Source organism: Astyanax mexicanus, chromosome 1, assembly GCF_023375975.1.
Source record: "Astyanax mexicanus isolate ESR-SI-001 chromosome 1, AstMex3_surface, whole genome shotgun sequence".
Taxonomy (NCBI): Eukaryota; Metazoa; Chordata; class Actinopteri; order Characiformes; family Acestrorhamphidae; genus Astyanax; species Astyanax mexicanus.
Genome location: NC_064408.1, coordinates 120,113,795 through 120,134,904, shown reverse-complemented (window position 1 = coordinate 120,134,904; position 21,110 = coordinate 120,113,795). Strand labels below are relative to the sequence as shown.

General features: G+C 37.8%; 1 protein-coding gene across 3 annotated transcripts in view; it reads left to right on the top strand.

The window, feature by feature from the left end:
* Positions 1 to 3,854: 3,854 nt before the first annotated feature.
* LOC111197455 (uncharacterized) overlaps positions 3,855 to 21,110 on the top strand; it is a 35,386-nt gene continuing 18,130 nt past the window's right edge. For 2 of the 3 annotated variants that reach the window (XM_049467719.1, XM_049467716.1), the window contains exons 1-3: positions 3,855 to 4,126; positions 13,124 to 13,206; positions 18,076 to 18,378. In XM_049467719.1, coding sequence (XP_049323676.1) covers positions 13,131 to 13,206; positions 18,076 to 18,378 — 379 coding nt within the window. In that variant the 5' untranslated portion in view covers positions 3,855 to 4,126; positions 13,124 to 13,130. The remainder of the gene's footprint in view (positions 4,127 to 13,123; positions 13,207 to 18,075; positions 18,379 to 21,110) is intronic. The other variant, XM_022686852.2, reaches the window with a different exon arrangement.

Below are 21,110 nucleotides of genomic sequence, written 5' to 3'. Positions count from 1 at the left end.
CGATGCTATTTGTTGATAGAGGGATTGTGCCACTATTCGGTGATGAGAGGAGATTGCGATGCTATTTGTTGATAGAGAGATTGCGGCACTATTTTGTGATGAGGGGAGATTTCGATAATATTTGTTGATGGAGGGACTATTTGGTGGCACTATTTGGTGATAAGGGGGGATTGCGATGCTATTTGTTGATGGAGAGATTGCGGCACTATTTTGTGATGAGGGGAGATTGCGATAATATTCGGTGATGAGAGGAGATTGCGATGCTATTTGTTGATAGAGAGATTGCGGCACTATTTTGTGATGAGGGGAGATTTCGATAATATTTGTTGATGGAGGGATCGCGGCACTATTTGGTGATAAGGGGGGATTGCGATGCTATTTGTTGATGGAGGGATTGCGGCACTATTTGGTGATGAGGGGAGATTGCGATGCTATTTGTTGATGGAGGGATTGTGCCACTATTCGGTGATGAGAGGAGATTGCGATGCTATTTGTTGATAGAGAGATTGCGGCACTATTTTGTGATGAGGGGAGATTGCGATAATATTTGTTGATGGAGTGATCGCGGCACTATTTGGTGATGAGAGGAGATTGCGATGCTATTTGTTGATGGAGGGATTGCGGCACTATTTGGTGATGAGGGGAGATTGCGATGCTATTTGTTGATGGAGGGATTGTGCCACTATTCGGTGATGAGAGGAGATTGCGATGCTATTTTTTGATGGAGAGATTGTGCCACTATTCAGTGATGAGAGGAGATTGCAATGCTATTTGTTGATGGAGGGATCGTGGCACTATTTGATGATGAGTGGAGATTGCGATGCTATTTGTTGATGGAAAGATTGTGGCACTATTTGGTTATGAGGGCAGACTGTGATGCTATTTGTTGATAGAGAGATTGCGGCACTATTTGATGATGAGGGGAGATTGTGATGCTATTTGTTGATGGAGGGATCACAGCACTCATTGGTGATGAGGGGAGATTGCAATGCTTTTTGTTGATGGAGGGATCACAGCACTCATTGGTGATGAGGGGAGATTGTGATAATATTTGTTGATGGAGGGATCGCAGCACTATTTGGTGCTATTAGTTAACGGGTGGAGTTTGCAGAGCTATTTGTTGATGGGGAGATTGCTGAGCTATTTGTGGATGTGGGAATGGTGGCATTTTTACTAAAAAAATCCTGTTTTCACAGAAAACAACTCTAAATGTTTACACTATTTATCCATTTTCTTTTACTACAGTCTAATTCTGTCAAATTACAGACATTTTCTGTTAATTACAAGCCCCTGTTCTAATTTTACATATTATGACAGATAATGAGAGATTACGGTTAAAACTCTTATTTTTAGGGCTATATTGCTATATTATTTTTATGGTATTTTTCCATGTTCTTAAGTTATATAGATATGAATGTAAAATTACTTATTATTATATGTAATTATATGTGTGTGTTATTATTTAAAGGTTTATTTCTTTCCCAACAACTCAGTGGTTTTCTTCATAATTGTAAGGTTTATTTATTTATTGTTTTTTTATTCATTGTTAAAAAAAAAATACAGAAAATAACCATAGAAATAAAACGTTTTTTTCTTTCTTTTATGTAAAAGAAAATATACCTAAAAAAAACAACTGTCTGTGGGGCGTGGCTATGTTAATTAGATGTTCAGTTTAGTGGATAGCAGTTTTATCCACCTGGCTGGGTTTTAGACTGTGCTAATATAAGTGGCTTTACTCTCTGAGTACTTTTTATTGCTTTAAATGAGCAGAGAGCCTGTTAATAAAGAAATTCTGAAAAGATCATAGAGTTTGTCACTGAATGAGTCAAATACACATTAATTTGTGAATCATAAAGCTCACAACTTGAAAGACAATAAAGTTAGTTAAAAAAAGGTAAAATAACAGTTTTTCCCTGCAGAACATTGATTGAAATCACTTTATTGAAGAAATTTAATTGTAAATATGCTCTGAAAAACTGTAAAATAACAGTTTTTTCCCTGCAGAACGTTCATCAAAATCACTTTATTGAAGAAATTTAATTGTAAAATACTGGTGTATGTATGTGAAACCTTTAGTGAAAATGCATGTGAATCTACTGGTTTTGCACTTCATATGAATGAAAGTATTTTACTTTAATTTTAGGGTTTTTGTTTGGCAGCCGCTGCTGCCAGTAATTTGACCGTTTTTTTTACGGTTTTATTTTTTACAGTGTGGGTATCGCAATGCTATTTGTTATGAGAAAGACTGCAATGCTATTTGTTCACAGGGGGGAAAAGTAAAAGGTTGTTCACAATTTTATGCTTTACTGGTGTATAAGCAGTTGAAAAACCAACATGGAAAAAAATTAGGATATTATTGAAACCTGGTGTTTAAAAAAACAATAGTTGAGAAGCCAACCACGTGCATCACAGCAAAACTGATGTCATCAAACATAGCCAGTGTTATCAGCTACTTATTGTTATCAGGGTTAAACAGGCCGTCATCACCTGCTGCATTTAAAATTCTTTAGTAACCAGTAGGCCTGTCACGATAACCAATGAAATACTGTTCCAGAAACAACTGCAGTAACACAGCTAACATGCTACTTGTTACTCACCTTCTCATTCGGGGTTTTTCCTCATTTTGTCTTTTCTACATTGTAGATTAATATTGAAGAAATGACAACAATTAAGGGTCACATATGGAGAAAATTAAACTAAAAACAAATTAAACTTCTAATAAAACTACTATTCCAGGTGACTCTAACTCAGAAAGACTCTGATAAAACTAAACTATTCCAGGTGACTCTACCTCATGAAGACTCTGATAAAACTAAACTATTCCAGGTGACGCTACCTCATGAAGACTCTGATAAAGCTAAACTATTCCAGGTGACTCTACCTCATGAAGACTCTGATAAAACTAAACTATTCCAGGTGATTCTACCTCATGAAGACTCTGATCAACTAAACTATTGCAGGTGACTCTACCTCATGAAGACTCTGAGAAAACTAAACTATTCCAGGTGATTCTACCTCATGAAGACTCTGAGAAAACTAAACTATTCCAGGTGACTAACTCAGAAAGACTCTGATAAAACTAAACTATTCCAGGTGACTCTACCTCATGAAGACTCTGATAAAACTAAACTATTCCAGGTGATTCTACCTCATGAAGACTCTGATAAAACTAAACTATTCCAGGTGATTCTACCTCATGAAGACTCTGAGAAAACTAAACTATTCCAGGTGACTCTACCTCATGAAGACTCTGATAAAACTAAACTATTCCAGGTGACTCTACCTCATGAAGACTCTGATAAAACTAAACTATTCCAGGTGATTCTACCTCATGAAGACTCTGAGAAAACTAAACTATTCCAGGTTACTCTACCTCATGAAGACTCTGAGAAAACTATTGAGGATGACTGTGGATTTGGGCAGGAGCTGTATAAGGACATGACTTGGAGCCTTTAGCCAAGAAACTTACCAAGGGAAATGTATGACAACACAAGCCACCACTGTTCCACTGGATAATTTTATCAAGTTAACTCAAGCTCCCCAGATAAGATCACCTAAATGCTTCTTCACAGAGTATTTTGGTTTGTTTAACACTTTTAAGTCACTACATGATTCCTTGTGTGTTCCTTCATTTAATCATGTAGGGAAAAAAGGAAAATATTAAATAAGAAGGTGTGTCCAAACTTTTTACTGCTACCCCCATCCACCCTGGCCAACATGATGATGCAGTCATTAATGCTTTTATTGCTAAATGCAATCAAATCCTCACAGCACTGGTGTCTCAAAAGCTGATTGGCTAAGAAAGGCTTTCCTGCAGGGTAGAGACAGACACACAGTTACTCCAACAACAGCAGGATAAAAAAAAAAAAAACGTCTGTATTACAGCATTGATGTTGAAAGAAGCAGCATGTCAGCTACAACAAAAAACTGTTGTCCTCTTTGCACAGACGGACTCTCTGCTGGGCGGGGCTAAATACCTATTTACCTGATTACAGCGCGAGACAGGTGCGGCTATCTAATCCAGCATACCGGCAGCGTTTCTCTGTAATTACGACAGAAGGGCGTCAGAAACACAGCGCGCGCTCAGGGATTTCTCTTCACTGCTCAGCTGAGGAGCTACAAACAGGTCTGTACAGCCCTTATCTTACCTGTACCTGCTTTGAAGTGCTGCTTCCTGATGTCTGAAGACAATTAGCAGACTTTAAACTTTGCGTTATATCCTCAAACAAGTTTAGAATCTGGATTAACTTCGCCGAAATGGATGTATCAGCGTTTTCTGGACGTTTTGTGCACCTTTCTGTTTCAGTTAAAGGGAAAGTATCAGTCGTAACGTACTGAGAAAGCAGTAAAAACAGTATATGTAGATGTTTTACTGTATAAAATTCCTAGAAATGTCTCTTATTACCCATATGTTCTCCTGGTCTTTCTTCTAGACTAGTCACTAGGATTGGAGTAACTGTTTACCTTTGTGTTCGACTCTCAAAATCGATTTATTAGTATTTTACAAAGGTTTTCGGCAAGTTTCTGTCTCGGCTAAAGGGAATGTATCAGTATTTTAACATTTTAAACAGGTTAAATACGGTATATGTGGTTGTTTTGCTGTGTAAAATGCATAGAAATGACTTTTATTAACCACCTGGCTTCTTTCTTCCAGTCTAGTTATGACTGTTAGCTTGGCGTTATATCCTCAAACAGAGATTAATTTGGACAATATCGATTTATGAGTATTTTTTTAAACGGTTTGTGCATGTTTCTGTGTCAGTTAAAGGGAAAGTATCAGCGGTAACGTACCGAGAAGGCAGTATTTGACATTAAAACAGGTTAAATACAGTATATGGGGATGTTTTACTGTATAAAATTCCTAGCAATGTCTCTTATTAACCGTCTGCTCGCATTGTCTTTCTTCTAGACTAGTAATTTTTGGCGTTAAATCCTCAAACATTTTCAGACTGGAATAACGTTAACTGTTTACCTTAGTGTTCGACTCTCAAAATCGATTTATTAGTATTTTACAAAGGTTTTCCGCACCTTTCTGTCTCAGTTAACGGTAAAGTATCAGTATTTTAACATTTTAAAACAGGTTAAATACAGTATATGTGGTTGTTTTGGTGTGTAAAATGCATAGAAACGGCTTTTATTAACCACCTGCTCTTTTGGCTTCTTTCTGCCAGTCCAGTAATGACTGTTAGCTTGGCATTATACCCTCAAACAAGTCCAATTAACTTTTTTTTAACTTCACCGATATAGATGTATTAGTATTTTCTGGAGTGTTTCTGTGTCAGTTAAAGAGACAGTATCAAGGCTATTGTTTTGGGAAAGCAGTAATTTAAGTTAAAACAGTTTAATGGAAATGTTTGTCTGTACAAAAAAATTATAAAAATGGCTCTTTTTACCCACTTTATCTGCACCTGCTTTTCTGTCTGCTTTCTTCCAGTCCAGTATAGACTGTAAATGTGGTGTTATATAACATCAACTAAAACATTCCCAACTGAAATAAAGTAGTTAACATTAGCTAACCTAGCTAACGTTAGCTAAAATATTCCCCACGGAAATAAAGTAAACATTAGCTAACCTAGCTAACATTAGCTAACACATTCCCCACTAAAATAAAGTAGTTAACATTAGCTAACCTAGCTAACGTTAGCTGAAATATTCCCCACTGAAATAAAGTAGTTAACATTAGCTAACCTAGCTAACATTAGCTAACACATTCCCCACTAAAATAAAGTAGTTAACATTAGCTAACCTAGCTAACGTTAGCTAAAATATTCCCCACGGAAATAAAGTAAACATTAGCTAACCTAGCTAACATTAGCTAACACATTCCCCACTAAAATAAAGTAGTTAACATTAGCTAACCTAGCTAACGTTAGCTAAAATATTCCCCACGGAAATAAAGTAAACATTAGCTAACCTAGCTAATATTAGCTAAAACATTTCACACTAAAATAAAGTAGTTAACATTAGCTAAAATATTCCCCAATGAAATATTGTTAACATTAGCTAACATTAGCTTAAACATTCCCCACTGAAATAAAGTAATTAACATTAGCTAACCTAGCTAACGTTAGCTAAAACATTTCCCACTAAAATAAAGTAGTTAACATTAGCTAACCTAGCTAACGTTAGCTGAAATATTTCCCACTAAAATAAAGTAAACAGTAGCTAACCTAGCTAATATTAGCTAAAACATTTCACACTAAAATAAAGTAGTTAACATTAGCTAAAATATTCCCCAATGAAATATTGTTAACATTAGCTAACATTAGCTTAAACATTCCCCACTGAAATAAAGTAATTAACATTAGCTAACCTAGCTAACGTGTTAGCTAGGTTAACAATATTCCATTGGGGAATATTTTAGCTAATGTTAGCTAGGTTAGCTAACATTAGCTAAAATATTCCCCAATGGAATATTGTTAACATTAGCTAAAATATTCCCCACTGAAATAAAGTAATTAACATTAGCTAACGTTAGCTGAATAATTCCCCACTGAAATAAGTAGTTAACATTAGCTAACCTAGCTAATATTAGCTAAAACATTTCACACTAAAATATAGTAGTTAACATTAGCTAACCTAGCTAACATTAGCTAAAACATTCCCCACTGAAATAAAGTAGTTAACATTAGCTAAATTAGCAAATGCTAGCTAAAATGTTTCACACTGAAATAAAGTAGTTAACGTTAGCTAACCTCAGTCAGTTTAAACTATAGCTTGCTGGCTACCATTATCTGGTGCTCCTCACTTAGTATGTGGTGCTCACCACTTAGTATGTACATTAGCTAATACTAGCTAAAACATTCCCCACTGAAATAAAGTAATTAGTTAACATTAGCTTACCTTGCTAACGTTAGCTAAAATATTCCCCACTAAAAATAAAGTAGTTAACATTAGCTAACCTAGCTAACATTACTGCTTGCTGAACATCTGTCAGTTTAAACTATAGCTTGCTAGCTACCATTATCTGGTGTTCACCACTTAGTATGTGGTGCTCACCACTTTTTGCATAAAAAACATGTTAAACAATTGTAGCAGTAATTTTACATTTAAAACAGGTTGAAAATTGACTTTATGTAGATATTTTGCTGTACAAAATGCCTAAAAATGACTTTGTTCAGCGGCAAATCTTCAATTACTTGATTACCTTTGACAAAATTGATTTATTAGTATCTTCTAGACATTTTGTTCAAGTTTTAACAAGTTACACAATGGATTGAGATGTTTGAGCGTTTAAAATGCTTACAAAACAGTTGTATTTTATGCCCTGTTTCAGGTTAGATCTGGTTTGGGTGGAGTAGTGTATCATATATCTTAGTAAACAAAACAAGACCAGTAGTCAAGTTCTCTGGTGTTGATTTATAGGGAAATTCCCACAGATAATGTACTGTGATAACAAAGCAATTATTTAACTAAGTAAAACTACTTAAACATTACTGTATTGCTTTGTTTAACAAGTGCTTTGTTTAATGCCCTTGTCAGATCTCAGAATCTGGATTAAGGTCGTTTATTTGTTTTTTTCTGGAGGTTTTAGATCTGTTTTAATATCAATTCCCACATCTAATGTGCTGATAGCTGTTGCTGGATTTATAAATTGCTTGAAACCTGTTTTTTTTTTCCCCTAAGCTCTTTTAGGAAGTAGTGTTAACATACACTACCGATCTTAGTTTTAGACCTCTTCTATTGTTTAGAAATCCAGTAGCAGTGTTATATGACCCAGGCAATCTGCTTTTTTATTTTATTATGTTATCAATGACTTTATTACCAGTAATCACTTCACCTGTCAGAGCTCTAATTCTTCTCTTTACTGCTGAAACTGAGACTTAGTCCAATCATGGTAAGCTAAAGATCTAAAAGCTAAAGCTATTGCCATGTGGGTCAGCCAGGAGAAAAAAACAGGAGATCATGCATCTTGGCATGTTCTCCTCCACCAGTCTTACACACTGCTTTTGGATGACTTTATGCCACTGGTGCAACAATTAAAGCAGTTCAGTTTGGTTTGATGGCTTGTGATCATCCATCTTCCTCTTGATTATATTCCACAGGTTTTCAATTTGGTAAAATCAATTTTAATCCTTACTCTGCTTCCCCTTACATCCTTCTACCTCACTTTGCTTCACCTTACTTCCACCTAACTCACTCTGCTTAACTCTACCTCCACCTACCTCACTCTGCTTCACTCCACCTCCACCTAACTCACTCTGCTTCACTCTACCTCCTCCTACCTCACTCAGCTTCACTCTACCTCCACCTACCTCACTCTGCTTCACTCCACCTCCACCTAACTCACTCTGCTTCACTCTACCTCCTCCTACCTCACTCTGCCTCACTCTACCTCCTCCTACCTCACTCTGCTTCACTCTACCTCTACCTACCTCAGTCTGCTTCACTCCACCTCCACCTACCTCACTCTGCTTCACTCCACCTCCACCTAACTCACTCTGCTTCACTCCACCTACACCTAACTCACTCTGCTTCACCTTACCTACACCTAACTCACTCTGCTTCACCTTACCTACACCTAACTCACTCTGCTTCACTCTACCTCCTCCTAACTCACTCTGCTTCACTCTACCTCCTCCTAACTCACTCTGCTTCACTCTACCTCCTCCTAACTCACTCTGCTTCTCTTTACCTCCACCTAACTCACTCTGCTTCACCTTACCTACACCTAACTCACTCTGCTTCACTCTACCTCCACCTACCTCACTCTGCTTAACTCTACCTCCTCCTACCTCACTCTGCTTCACTCTACCTTCTCCTACCTCACTCTGCTTCACTCCACCTCCACCTAACTCACTCTGCTTCACTCTACCTCCTCCTACCTCACTCTGCTTCACTCTACCTCCTCCTACCTCACTCTGCTTCACTCTACCTCCACCTACCTCACTCTGCTTCACTCTACCTCCACCTACCTCACTCTGCTTCACTCTACCTCCACCTACCTCACTCTGCTTAACTCTACCTCCTCCTACCTCACTCTGCTTCACTCTACCTTCTCCTACCTCACTCTGCTTCACTCCACCTCCACCTAACTCACTCTGCTTCACTCTACCTCCTCCTACCTCACTCTGCTTCACTCTACCTCCTCCTACCTCACTCTGCTTCACTCTACCTCCTCCTACCTCACTCTGCTTCACTCTACCTCCACCTACCTCACTCTGCTTCCCTCTACCTCCACCTACCTCACTCTGCTTCACTCTACCTCCTCCTAACTCACTCTGCTTCACCTTACCTACACCTAACTCACTCTGCTTCACCTTACCTACACCTAACTCACTCTGCTTCACTCTACCTCCTCCTACCTCACTCTGCTTCACTCTACCTCCACCTAACTCACTCTGCTTCACTCTACCTCCTCTTAACTCACTCTGCTTCTCTTTACCTTCACCTAACTCACTCTGCTTCACCTTACCTCCACCTACCTCACTCTGCTTCACTCTACCTCCACCTACCTCACTCTGCTTCACTCTACCTCCACCTACCTCACTCTGCTTCACTCCACCTACCTCACTCTGCTTCACTCTATCTCCACCTAACTCACTCTGCTTCACCTTACCTCCACCTAACTCACTCTGCTTCACTCAACCTCCACCTACCTCACTCTGCTTCACTCTACCTCCTCCTAACTCACTCTGCTTCACTCTACCTCCTCTTAACTCACTCTGCTTCATTCTACCTCCTCTTAACTCACTCTGCTTCTCTTTACCTTCACCTAACTCACTCTGCTTCACCTTACCTACACCTAACTCACTCTGCTTCACTCTACCTCCACCTACCTCACTCTGCTTCACTCTACCTCCTCCTACCTCACTCTGCTTCACTCCACCTCCACCTACCTCACTCTGCTTCACTCCACCTCCACCTAACTCACTCTGCTTCACTCTACCTACACCTAACTCTGCTTCACTCTACCTCCTCCTACCTCACTCTGCTTCACCTTACGTACACCTAACTCACTCTGCTTCACTCTACCTCCTCCTACCTCACTCTGCTTCACTCTACCTCCTCCTACCTCACTCTGCTTCACTCTACCTCCACCTACCTCACTCTGCTTCACTCCACCTCCACCTAACTCACTCTGCTTCTCTTTACTTATTTGCAGACATTAGAGTCTAGACATTTGTACCAATTATCTCCACAGTAATCAATAGGGGTGTGACGAGACACTGATATCACGAGACGAGAAGAGACACGATACTGGGTTCACGAGAACGAGACGAGATTTAAAAATAAAATTTTAAAGAAAACTTCAAAAATGAAAAATGCCTTAAAAATTAGTTTTATTTGACAAAATCATATAACGCAAATTTAACAGACTGGTTTCTCTCACACATTGATTTTATAAGAAATATAAATAAGAATAAGAATAAAACTTATCTAGGTCTTATATAGCGCAAACAATAAGTGCAAACCACAACCAGTCACAGAGATAGAATTGTTTTTAATACAGTACAGAACTAAGGGTTTAGTGCAACTGCCTATGAAACATACGTGTGTAGGATTTACTTACAGTATTCACATATGGTTTGTTTTGTTGGTCACTCTTTTACTGTTTATTGTTTCCACTGGAGCCAAAATGCAGCCAGACATACAACTTAAAAGTGGGTATGCAGCCTATAGGGGGCGCCAAATGAAAGCCCCAAATAAATTTTCTCTCAGGAGAAACAGCCAATCAGCTTGCTGGTTTTGTGGAGCGCGGTGGGCTAGTAGTGACAGAACGTAATGCTGCCAGGGTGGGTAGTCGAGCCTGATTCTCTCTCCAGTAGTGAAAAGGATTGCTCTTACGTAGGGTTGCAGCGGTAACCGGTTTCACGGTATACCATGGTATTAAAATGCACGGTTATCATACCGTGTGTGTTTGCTTATTACCGGTAAAACGCAAGCCAGCGGAGAAACTCACCCGCGCATGCGCAACTCTGCTCCGCTTCAGCTGCTCAGCACACAGCGGTGAGAACAACAGAAAGTGCATCAGACTAAACAAATCTCCGTCCGCCTAAAAAAAGGCTAAACTAAAATCAGCAGTGTGGGACTATTTCAGAGACCCGCCGAGCGTACCCGAGGATGGTTATCCGATTTATAATCAATGTGGGCGTAAAGTCACAGCTAAAGGTGGACATACGTCAAACCTGTTCTCCCATCTCCGAGAACACCACCCCGCCGTGCAGCGCAAAGTATGTGTTTAGTTTAGAATTTTAATCTGAACCTAAATAAAACCTCTTTGTAGTCGTGCACAACCCATGCAGTAAGCGCCCGCAAAAGCGCTGAGTTATCCGAAATTTGGGCACGTGGGTACAGGCGTGAAGTGCGTGCTACGATGGATTCACGTGTCCGTGTAAAGGTCCTGGCCGGACTGGATGTGAAAGACGCCATTCATTTACATGCGTTAATTTTCAAATTCTGACGTGCCTGTTTTTCATATGTTAAAACCAGACTCGGTGTGAAAGCCTTAAAATAGAAATCTCTATTGTGAGGATCATGTCAGAAATAAATCCCCTCTTTCTGCAGTATCTGGTTATATACCAACTTGGCAGTAAAACGGACGTTTACAACAGTTGTTGATCAGACACTGACCCAGGCTCAGTTTATCAGATATTAAATAATTTAAACTTAAATAATTGTACTGAATATTTTAAATACAGGATCTTTACTTCTTAGAGGACATGTAACGTGTGTGTATGTGTGTATATATATTATATATATTTATATATATTTTTTTTATATACACTCTTAATGCCCTTAAGAGTAGTGGAAAAAAATGGTTTCCTTCACCTGATGGTGTACAGCTTATTTTTTTTAAGGAGACATTAAAATTATAATTGTTCCAGGTTTCTACAATAAATAGTTAATTGAACAAAAAAACCTTTGTTGTAATTTCTTTAAGGGTCAGTTTAATAATATATGTAACAAACTGTGATACCGTGATAACCGTGATACCGCGGTATTTTCTGAGACGGTTATCATACCGTGAAAATCTCATACCGTTGCAACCCTACTCTTACGCCCAAGCGGAGGCCCACTGAGGTATCAGTCTCCCTGGGGTTATCTGCTGGTCAGCGCTCCTCCAGTATCTATTTAAAGTAGCAAGATAACCAGGCTGCTGGTGGAGCTTCCAGCTCGTGTGCTGAAGCTGTGATGGAAAATGCGGACCGGATTTTACTCTCACTGGCGAAAACACAGCAAAAACTGGAATGGATTATCTAAATGGGTGCGCTGAAAAACCCGGACTTTCAAAAAAAAATGGATCGGGAGTCTGGATCGGCATTTTCTCGTGCCTGCCGATCCGATACCGATACGTATTTTTGCAAATATCGGCGGCCAATACGATCCAAATATCGTATCGGGACAATTCTCCGCATATCTGCGTTTTGTTTAGCATTAGCTTAGAGATCGGGAGGGGACTTTTTCGCCGTTTTCCTGCTGTATCACTCAGCTCGCCTCAGCGAGGGCAGATAGTTAGTAGATAAGCTAGTTGTTAGTTGATTAGTTGGATCAGGTGTTTAGTAATCAGTATAAACTCGTATAAATCTATAGTACAAATGTATAGTATAAATGCGTGCTGCTTTTTCTGATCCTCCTCTCTGGAGCTAATAAACCTTACCGCGAACAGAGATTCTGGTCCAGGTCTGGACCATTTTTTAAAAAATGTAGTAGTTGTTGCTGAGGAGTGACGAGAAAACCTCTGAATGTCTAGAGAATTTCTGTTCATTTCAGCGTTTTTGAGTGGCATGACATTTCCATGTAGACGGGGATATTTCTGAAAACGCTGCTTGTGTGGACAAAAATATTTTTAAAAACAGAGACAAAACCTCCTTTTTTTAAAAATAGCCTGGTTTGTGTAGACGGGGCCTGAGTCTGATCTTTCATTTCTCTTGTGGTGAGTATTGAAGAACCGGTTAAGAGGAGGCTAATAATACAGTACAGTCTACTGTAAATATAGAACTGCACAGTGTCCTATGATCAGTGGAGTTGATTAAAAAGTCTGTAGAAACAGAGAGGTAGTCATAAAATTATGCTTGACCAGTGTATGGCTATGCTCTGAAATTAACCTCCCTTCCACGTACATGCTGATGATTAGAGCTGTTTCCCATTTCGCTAATGACAATTTCCATTTTTTTCCCAGAGTGGAAATGTTCTTCTTCTCCTGTCTCCGGCAGCACAGCAGATTGCCCAGGTTGCTGTGGTTACTGCTCTATGGGTCAGAAAGTAAGTCTGTTATTGCTGTGTTTTATAAGGCCACTTTAAATAAAATCATTGTATGCTTTTGTTTTTAGAATTGTGTATATATATATATATATATATATATAATAAAAATAAAATGCACCCTAATTTTGCCAACATTGTAAGTGATGACTATAAAGGAACACATAAGAAATCATGTAGTAACTTAAAAGTGTTAAACCAAAATAAAAAATAAAAAAATTGAAAATCATTGAAAATTTATTTTAGTAATTTAGTTCAAAATGTGAAACGTATATATTATATAGATGTATTACACACAGAGGGATCTATTTTTAGTGTTTATTTATTTTTTATGCTTGTCATATAGACAATAAAAACTTAAAAATCAGTGTCTCAGAAAATTATAATATTATATAAGACCAATCGGTACTTTTAGGCAGTGTGTCAAGTCCTCCTGGAAAATGAAATCTCCTTAAGCATCTCCATAAAAGTTGTCAGTAGCAGAGGGAAGCATGAAGTGCTGTAAGATTTTGTGGGAAAACAAAACTGCACTGACTTTAGACTTGATAATAAACACAGTGGATCAACACCAGCAGATGACATGTCTCTCCAAACCATCACTGATCATCAGCTGGTGTTGGTCCACTGTGTCACATCAAGTCCAAAGTCAGTGCAGAGTTTTCCCGCAAAATTTTACAGCACTTCATGTTTTTATGGAGATGCAGATTTCATTTTCCAGCAGGACTTGGCACACTGCCCACACTGCCTAAAGTACCAGTTGTTCTTATATAATATTCTTATTGATATTGACTCTGATTTGTAGGATGTAAGCCATAATCAACAATAAAATAGATCACTCTGTGTGTAACGCATCTTAGGCCTGGACAATAATTCGATATCGGTATTTATCGCGATAAGAAATGTTTCAATAACGGTGATATCATTTTTGTGGTGTATCGATATGTGTTATTTACACGGACAGACATTTTTTACTGGCGTCAGCTCGCCCCAGAGCTGAACAGTCTCCGTAGCTGGGCTATGTCTGTGCGTGATGACGTTATCACACAGGCACTTAGCCAGATAGGCTAGGCTAGGCTAGGCTAGGTCAGATAATGCAAATAATATTGAGCATTGATTTATTTTGACAATTTTTTATTTCTTAAGTATTATAAAGTTTTTGTGAAAGGAGGTTTCAAAGACTTAAATTAAATTTTCAGACAGTAGTACTAACATATTTCCATTGCAGGGATTCTTTGCAGTTTTCTGAGGCCTTCAAAGTATTTATATCGATATCGAAATTATATCTTATCTACCGAAATTAAGGAATATATCGTGATATAAATTTTGCCCATATTGTCCAGGACTAACGCATCTATATAATGAGTTTCACATTTTCAACTGAATTACTGAAATAAAGAAAATTAAGGTGTTAATAAATGACACCCCTGTCAGGTCTTGGAAAAACACTTTCCACAGAAAATTATATTACTGTAGGAATTTGGAGTACTGGGATGGCAAATTTAGATACATTTCCTATTTGGTTGTAAATAGACAAGAATTTAGACTTCTGTAAAATAAGAAAATCATTGAAGAACAATTGTTTCAAGTGATCATTACTGTAGCAATGTGGAGTAATGGAAAGTCGAACCAAGGAAAATTGTCGGTTGTGTATTGTTTATCAAATTACACTATTTGATAACACTTTTTATTATTATTAGCATAAGTATTAAGTGGTATTACTGTAGCATTTTGGAGTAATGGGTCAAACTTATGAAAAATTCCCAATTGGTTTTGCAAAAACTAGAAATTGGAGTCTGATAGAATTCTGCCCATAACAAATTATACTTTAACTCTTTCACCCTCTCCTATTATACTTTAACTCTTTCACCCTCTCCTATTCCCCCAATTGTGGCTCCATCATGTCTTCTACAAAACTTGAGATGTCAATCTTCCACTATCTCTGACCATTCATCTCTGCAGGGACCCAGATTGTTATCTGACCATTTGTCTCTGCAGGGACCCTCATCGTTTGAAACCCCCATTAAAGTGACCACCCTGCAGTGTTCAAAGCAGGATCCAATGTATATAATGTCCCCTCAAAATATCTTTAGTTAGATTGCTTCTGATCGACTGACTAAGCTGTGCCCGTGTAGATTTTCTGTCTGCACGTGAATAAACTCAAGTCAACTCTGAAGCCGTCTCCTGACTCCTGAATCGGACACCTGGTTCCTGAAGGCCGAATTTCTAACAAGTCCTATAAAACCAGCATATCAAACTGTTATCAAATAAAACCATTTAATCCTTGAAGAGAATTTGAGCTTTGGGCACCCAAATGGCTAGCACCAGCCCTGATTGGCTGCATCTGGCTATAATTTTAACTTTAAGTTACTGTAAGGCATGTCATTTTGGCAGATCAATTTTCTGGGCAATTTAGAATATCCATTTTACCTGATCTCCATGTTTTCCTGTGTTCAAAGTCCCCATAGGGAGATTTGAGATAGAGGGGGAACATGGAAACTCCACCCAGATAGTGAGTTGAACCCAAGACCCCAGTGCTGGGAGGCGAATTTTCTAACCACTAAGCCACCGTGCCTCAAAAGCATAATACTAACGTACTACAGCATAATAATCATAAGGTATGCAGAGAAACAGATACAGAACCATAGTCTACTGAAAGCAAGGTTCATACGGGTGCTTGAAATCCTGGAAAATGCTTGAAAGTTTAACATTCTGTTTTCCAGGTCTGGAAAGTGTTGGAATTTTGGAGAAAGTGCTTGAAAAGTGCCTGAAATCATAACTGCATTTACTTTACAACAAATAACTATCTGACTATGACATAAATCCAAACTCTAGCTTTTAGCATAGCTAGCTAACTCTCCTGCTGTCTTTGTTTCTGAAGGCTGCTGGTAGTAGGTGGTCAGTCACAAAGCCTGGAGATATGAGCCAGTAGCATTCGCTGAGGGAGATTATCCTGACTCTACCCCCAAATTGTCAAAACCACCCTAAAACCCTAAAACTTTTGCTTTAATTTCTTCTTCTTTTGCTATTACCAAACACAATTCTGATTGTGTTTACATAAAGATAATGCCATCTCAATGTGACAAAAAGCAAATCAATAATTTTGAGTATATGTATGTTTAAATGCTCTCAACTCCCGTTTTCTATTAACATAAAAAAAAAATTACGAAACAGGCGCTGTGTGAATGAAATGATCAGTACTGGACTGATCAAAGAAAGAAGTATTAATTTAAGATTAATTGTGTAGACCCTGTTACGTTCCCAATTAAAAGTGTTGTGGTCTAGGGTAAATTAGGAAGTAAACAAAAATAAAAATTGATGGAATAAAGGGACTGGAAGCAGAGATTTAGTTGAAAAGAGAAACCAGGGATTTTTCTGGTTGTTTTTGCAAAATTGCGAAAGTGTACAATGAAACAAATAGCAAATGAAAGATACAAAAATATTAATAATAATATTAATAATAATAATCAATAAGCAATAAGCTGTTTCTTCAAACTAAAATGCCTAAGGTGGACTGTGGACGGTGCCAAAGGAAAGAAAATAATACAAGTGCTAAACTACCTAACCCAAAAACTAAACTAAACCAAAAATACAATAGTGCCACCCGCCCCTTACCTGGTGTGTCTAGACATTGTGTTACCTACGTGATGAATAATGTGAAGGGCCCAACTTATCTGTCCGCCAAAATGCAACAGAGTGGAGTGGTGAGGGAGGGGGGAGGACACTCAGACAAACACCTCACTCTCACAGAAACAAACTACATACTCCACTTTCAGCCAAACATTCACTACTCACAACTATTCACAGGAAACACAGAAACAGACAGAAACAGCTTAAATAGTCACAGCTCTCGCAAACACAGGTCTTTCCTCTCATCTCTCATCTCCCGACTGACGCGACTGAGCTGCGTTATATTTGAAAAGGACCGCCCCATCCGGTCAGAACATGCAGGTCATTGGCGGGTGTAGATCCAGCAGGGAAGATCTATTGGGCGGCAAGACGACGCTCCTCCTACTGGGTCCTCCCACCAGACCTAATCAGCCAATCAGAGACAGGGAAAGAGCGAGAGAGAAACGGGGAGAAAGACAGAAAAACACTTTCTACGTGCATATGCACGTAACAACCCTTAGGACTAATATTTATTAGTATTTCTTTAAAAAAATGTAAGTTTCAGTATGTTCTAAAAGGTAAAATAATTTAGAAACAAGTGCATTATTTACATTATTACATAGCTACATGGAATCCATTATTGACATACTGTTTTGCATACTTTATTAAGGAATGGATTCACTGATGGAATATATCTGCTCTATGTCTATATGTAAAAGCTCATAATACTATTTTTTGCTCACCAACAGTCATTTTGCAGAATTTTAAATAAATTAAATACATTTAAAAAAAAAAAGTTAAAGTAAAGATTTCATGTAAATATCTAGAAAAATGTTTTTATTTAGGCTGTATTATAGGAATTACATATGTAGGGATGTTCACAACATTTCAGTGCCAACAAAGGTAGGCCTATTATATTCTAAATATCTAATTGTAATGTGTTAGTGATTCACAGGTGGTTATTTTAGATTTCTTGTAAACCTGTCTTAAAGTGTAAGGAATACTAAACCTTAGTTGGGCTAGTGGGACGGCTCGAAGCGGGCGGCGGAAATTTTCCTTTATTTTAAAATTCAAAACTTGACAGGTATGACTGTATTGATTATTCCTGAAATATCATCGTTATCATTCATTTACTACAGCTAAAAGGTGCTGGAAAAACTTGAAAATGGGTGTTGAAAGTGCTTGAAAAGTGCTTGAATTTTTTTTATAAAGTGGCTGGTCAGTGTACTGTATTTTCATTACATTTTGTGTCCACGTTCTCCGCAGTGCTGTGGACGTGTTGGGGAATATCGGTGAATTTGCCCTACAAGAGCCCGATCTACGTGAGCTACGGCAGAAAGCTGGCTCTCCAGGCCCAGGTTACGAAAAGTCCAGCGGAAACCTTACTCTTGGTTACGTGGGATGTCAGGAACGGCGAGGGAGAGTTCAGGCTCGATACGAATAAATCCCCGGACCCTGATAATGTGCATCTCCAGGTCGCCAAAGTGGAACGATACGGATCCTACATCGTTACAGTTACAGACCGCCTCGGGGACCAGACGTCCGCGTCTGTGGAGGTGCGAAAGAGCAGTAAGTGATGCAAAGCAGGTGATTTCCATTTCAGCAGAACTGAACCGTGTTTATCTAGAAGCTTCCTGTGCGTCTTTCAATAATTGACCACATATCTGAATAGATTAACCATAAAACAAATGCTCTGTTGAACAGTAACAGCAGCGTTTGACTGCATAACCCATCACACCACGCCTCAGCATCACACAGATCCTTGTTTTATTAATAGAAAAAGCTGGAAAAACCTGTTGACTCAGAACCTGAGAGGAGTTTTGGATGGTTGCCAAATGCCCTCATGTCCTGTGAATTGTAATGATGTCAGTCAAAAATGTTTTATAGTGATAATGATTATTAAGATAATGATTACATTGGGTAATATACAGGTGGTGACCGGCGGCATCTGGCTAAAATATTTCATCCAATCGTGATGATAAAAACTGTATTACCACACTGATATACCTTATTTTCGCACTATAAGGCGCACTTAATATCTGTACAACGTTATTCAGAAGTTTCAGTGAAGTTCTCCAGCATTATTATCATTACCTGCTAACTGTGCTAGCGCTAGCTCTTTCACCGCTCAGAGACGGCAAGTATATCAGACTGTAGCCTGCTGCTAAGCCCTGCTAGCACTGCTGGAGCAGCATTAGCATTTGTCGCAAACCACACTAAGTGTGGAAACATGAAATGCTGTAAGATTTGATTGGTGGAAACTTCACACTAGACCTCAAGCAGCTTGGACTGTGTATCTCTCCACTCGTTCAACTTTTATGAAGATGTGGATTTCATTTTCCAGCAGGACTTGGCACACTGCCAAAAGTACCAATTGGTCTTCATATAATATTAAAATTTTCTAAAACACTAATTTTAAAACGTTTAAAATAGATCACTCTGTGTTTCAATACATCTATATAATAAACCAGTTTCACATTTTAAACTGGATTATTGAAATAAAGAAAATCAAGGTGTTAATAAATGACACCCCTGATGTCAGTTTCAAATTATATAGCTATAAATAATTCATATTACTACAAAAACTATTGTAAAATTTAGATACATTCCTTATTTGGTTGTAAACGGACAAGATTTTAGACTTCTATAAAATAAAATACATCTATATAATATGAGTTTCACATTTTTAACTGAATAACTGAAATAAAGTAACTTTTTTTTTCCAATGATTATTCAAGTTTTTTGAGATGTGCTAATATAGTTTTAGCATAGGCGAGGAGGTGTTCAAGAACAAAAGAGTCACATAATCAGTAACCAGATATAAAACTCAAAAGCAGATATTTAACCCTGCTGAAATGAGTTTGACCTTTTTTTGACCCGTGAATGTTTCCTGATAGTCTGGGAACGTCAGCATTTACACAGAAATGCTTAGACTGGTAAATCTAATACAACAATTTATATATATATATATATATATATATATATATATATATATATATATATATAATGGTGACATTATTTGAGGCCCATATGGGTCAGCACTACACACCAACAAACAATGCTTATGAGTACATTTTGAAGTGTCCATAATGATTGAAATTAATTAAAATTTCGATTTTAATCATTTTCTTTTAAAGCAGCTTCAAGTTAAACACTGGAGGTGCTGTAATCCTCTATTGCGACTAACCGAGCTCAAGCACAGTAGAGACCACCCAGTAAAACTCCCTGTAGCAGCACAATTAAGTAAACCTTACTGCCTTGTAATTTGTGTCTTTTAGGCCTGTAATTGGGGCATTTACAGACCCGCCTTAAACCACCCCAAATAACCCACAGTCAATGGTAATTAGAGTCTTGGATGTGGCAAAGATTAGCAACAAAATAGTTTTGATTGAATTTATAATTTTTTATGTAGTGCCAGGTTTAAAAAATTTGCACATTCTGGACACCTTTGTGGCAAAAATATACACGCACAAAATCAGCAATAAAATCTTTATATGTCAATATTTTATTTGCTTTTTTTTCTCAAAAATCACCTGATCAACTTCAGCCCTGATCAAATATTTAATAATTTCCAGGATTTTAACACTTTAAATGACAGTTTAATTACATGAATTATTAGTTATTCATTCACAAACACAAAAAATATATTATTTTTCATTTAATAAATAGTAGACTGATTGGGATTTGGGGCAGAGGGTGAAAAATGTATCCAGAGAGTATGAAAATATATAAATATAAAAATATATAAATAAACTTGCAAAACTTGCAAAGTCATTAGATTTTTTTTTTTTTATTATGAAAAAGCAGATTTCCTGCAAAAAATCATGCCACTACCTGCAACATAGCCAGAATGATCACCAAATGAATAAAATCAATAAAAAAACACACTTTTCTAAAAGCCGTAACGATTATAATGTAAAAATATTAAATGTAAATGTTGATAATATAATTTGGGATTTGTTTCCCTTCTTATTCAGCATGTCTAAGTTAAGTAAACAGAGTGCTGGATGTTAATCTACACAGATTTCTCTCTTGAAAACTGATTATTTGGGTGAGTAAAGCTCTTTCCTTTTATTAACAGTAAGCTTAGATTTCCAGATCTCCACTAAGGCTGGGTGCAGCAGCCTTAGCACTATCAGCTAACAGCTAGTGCTACCACTATATTAGGAAACCCTGAGTGTTACGGTAAGCCAGGGTGATATTAGCTAGCGGTTTGTGCCACATAGCTTGTTTTAACACGGTAAAAACACAGACTGCTGTTCGATATACACTCATTTCTGAACTGCTAAAAAGCTAGTGCT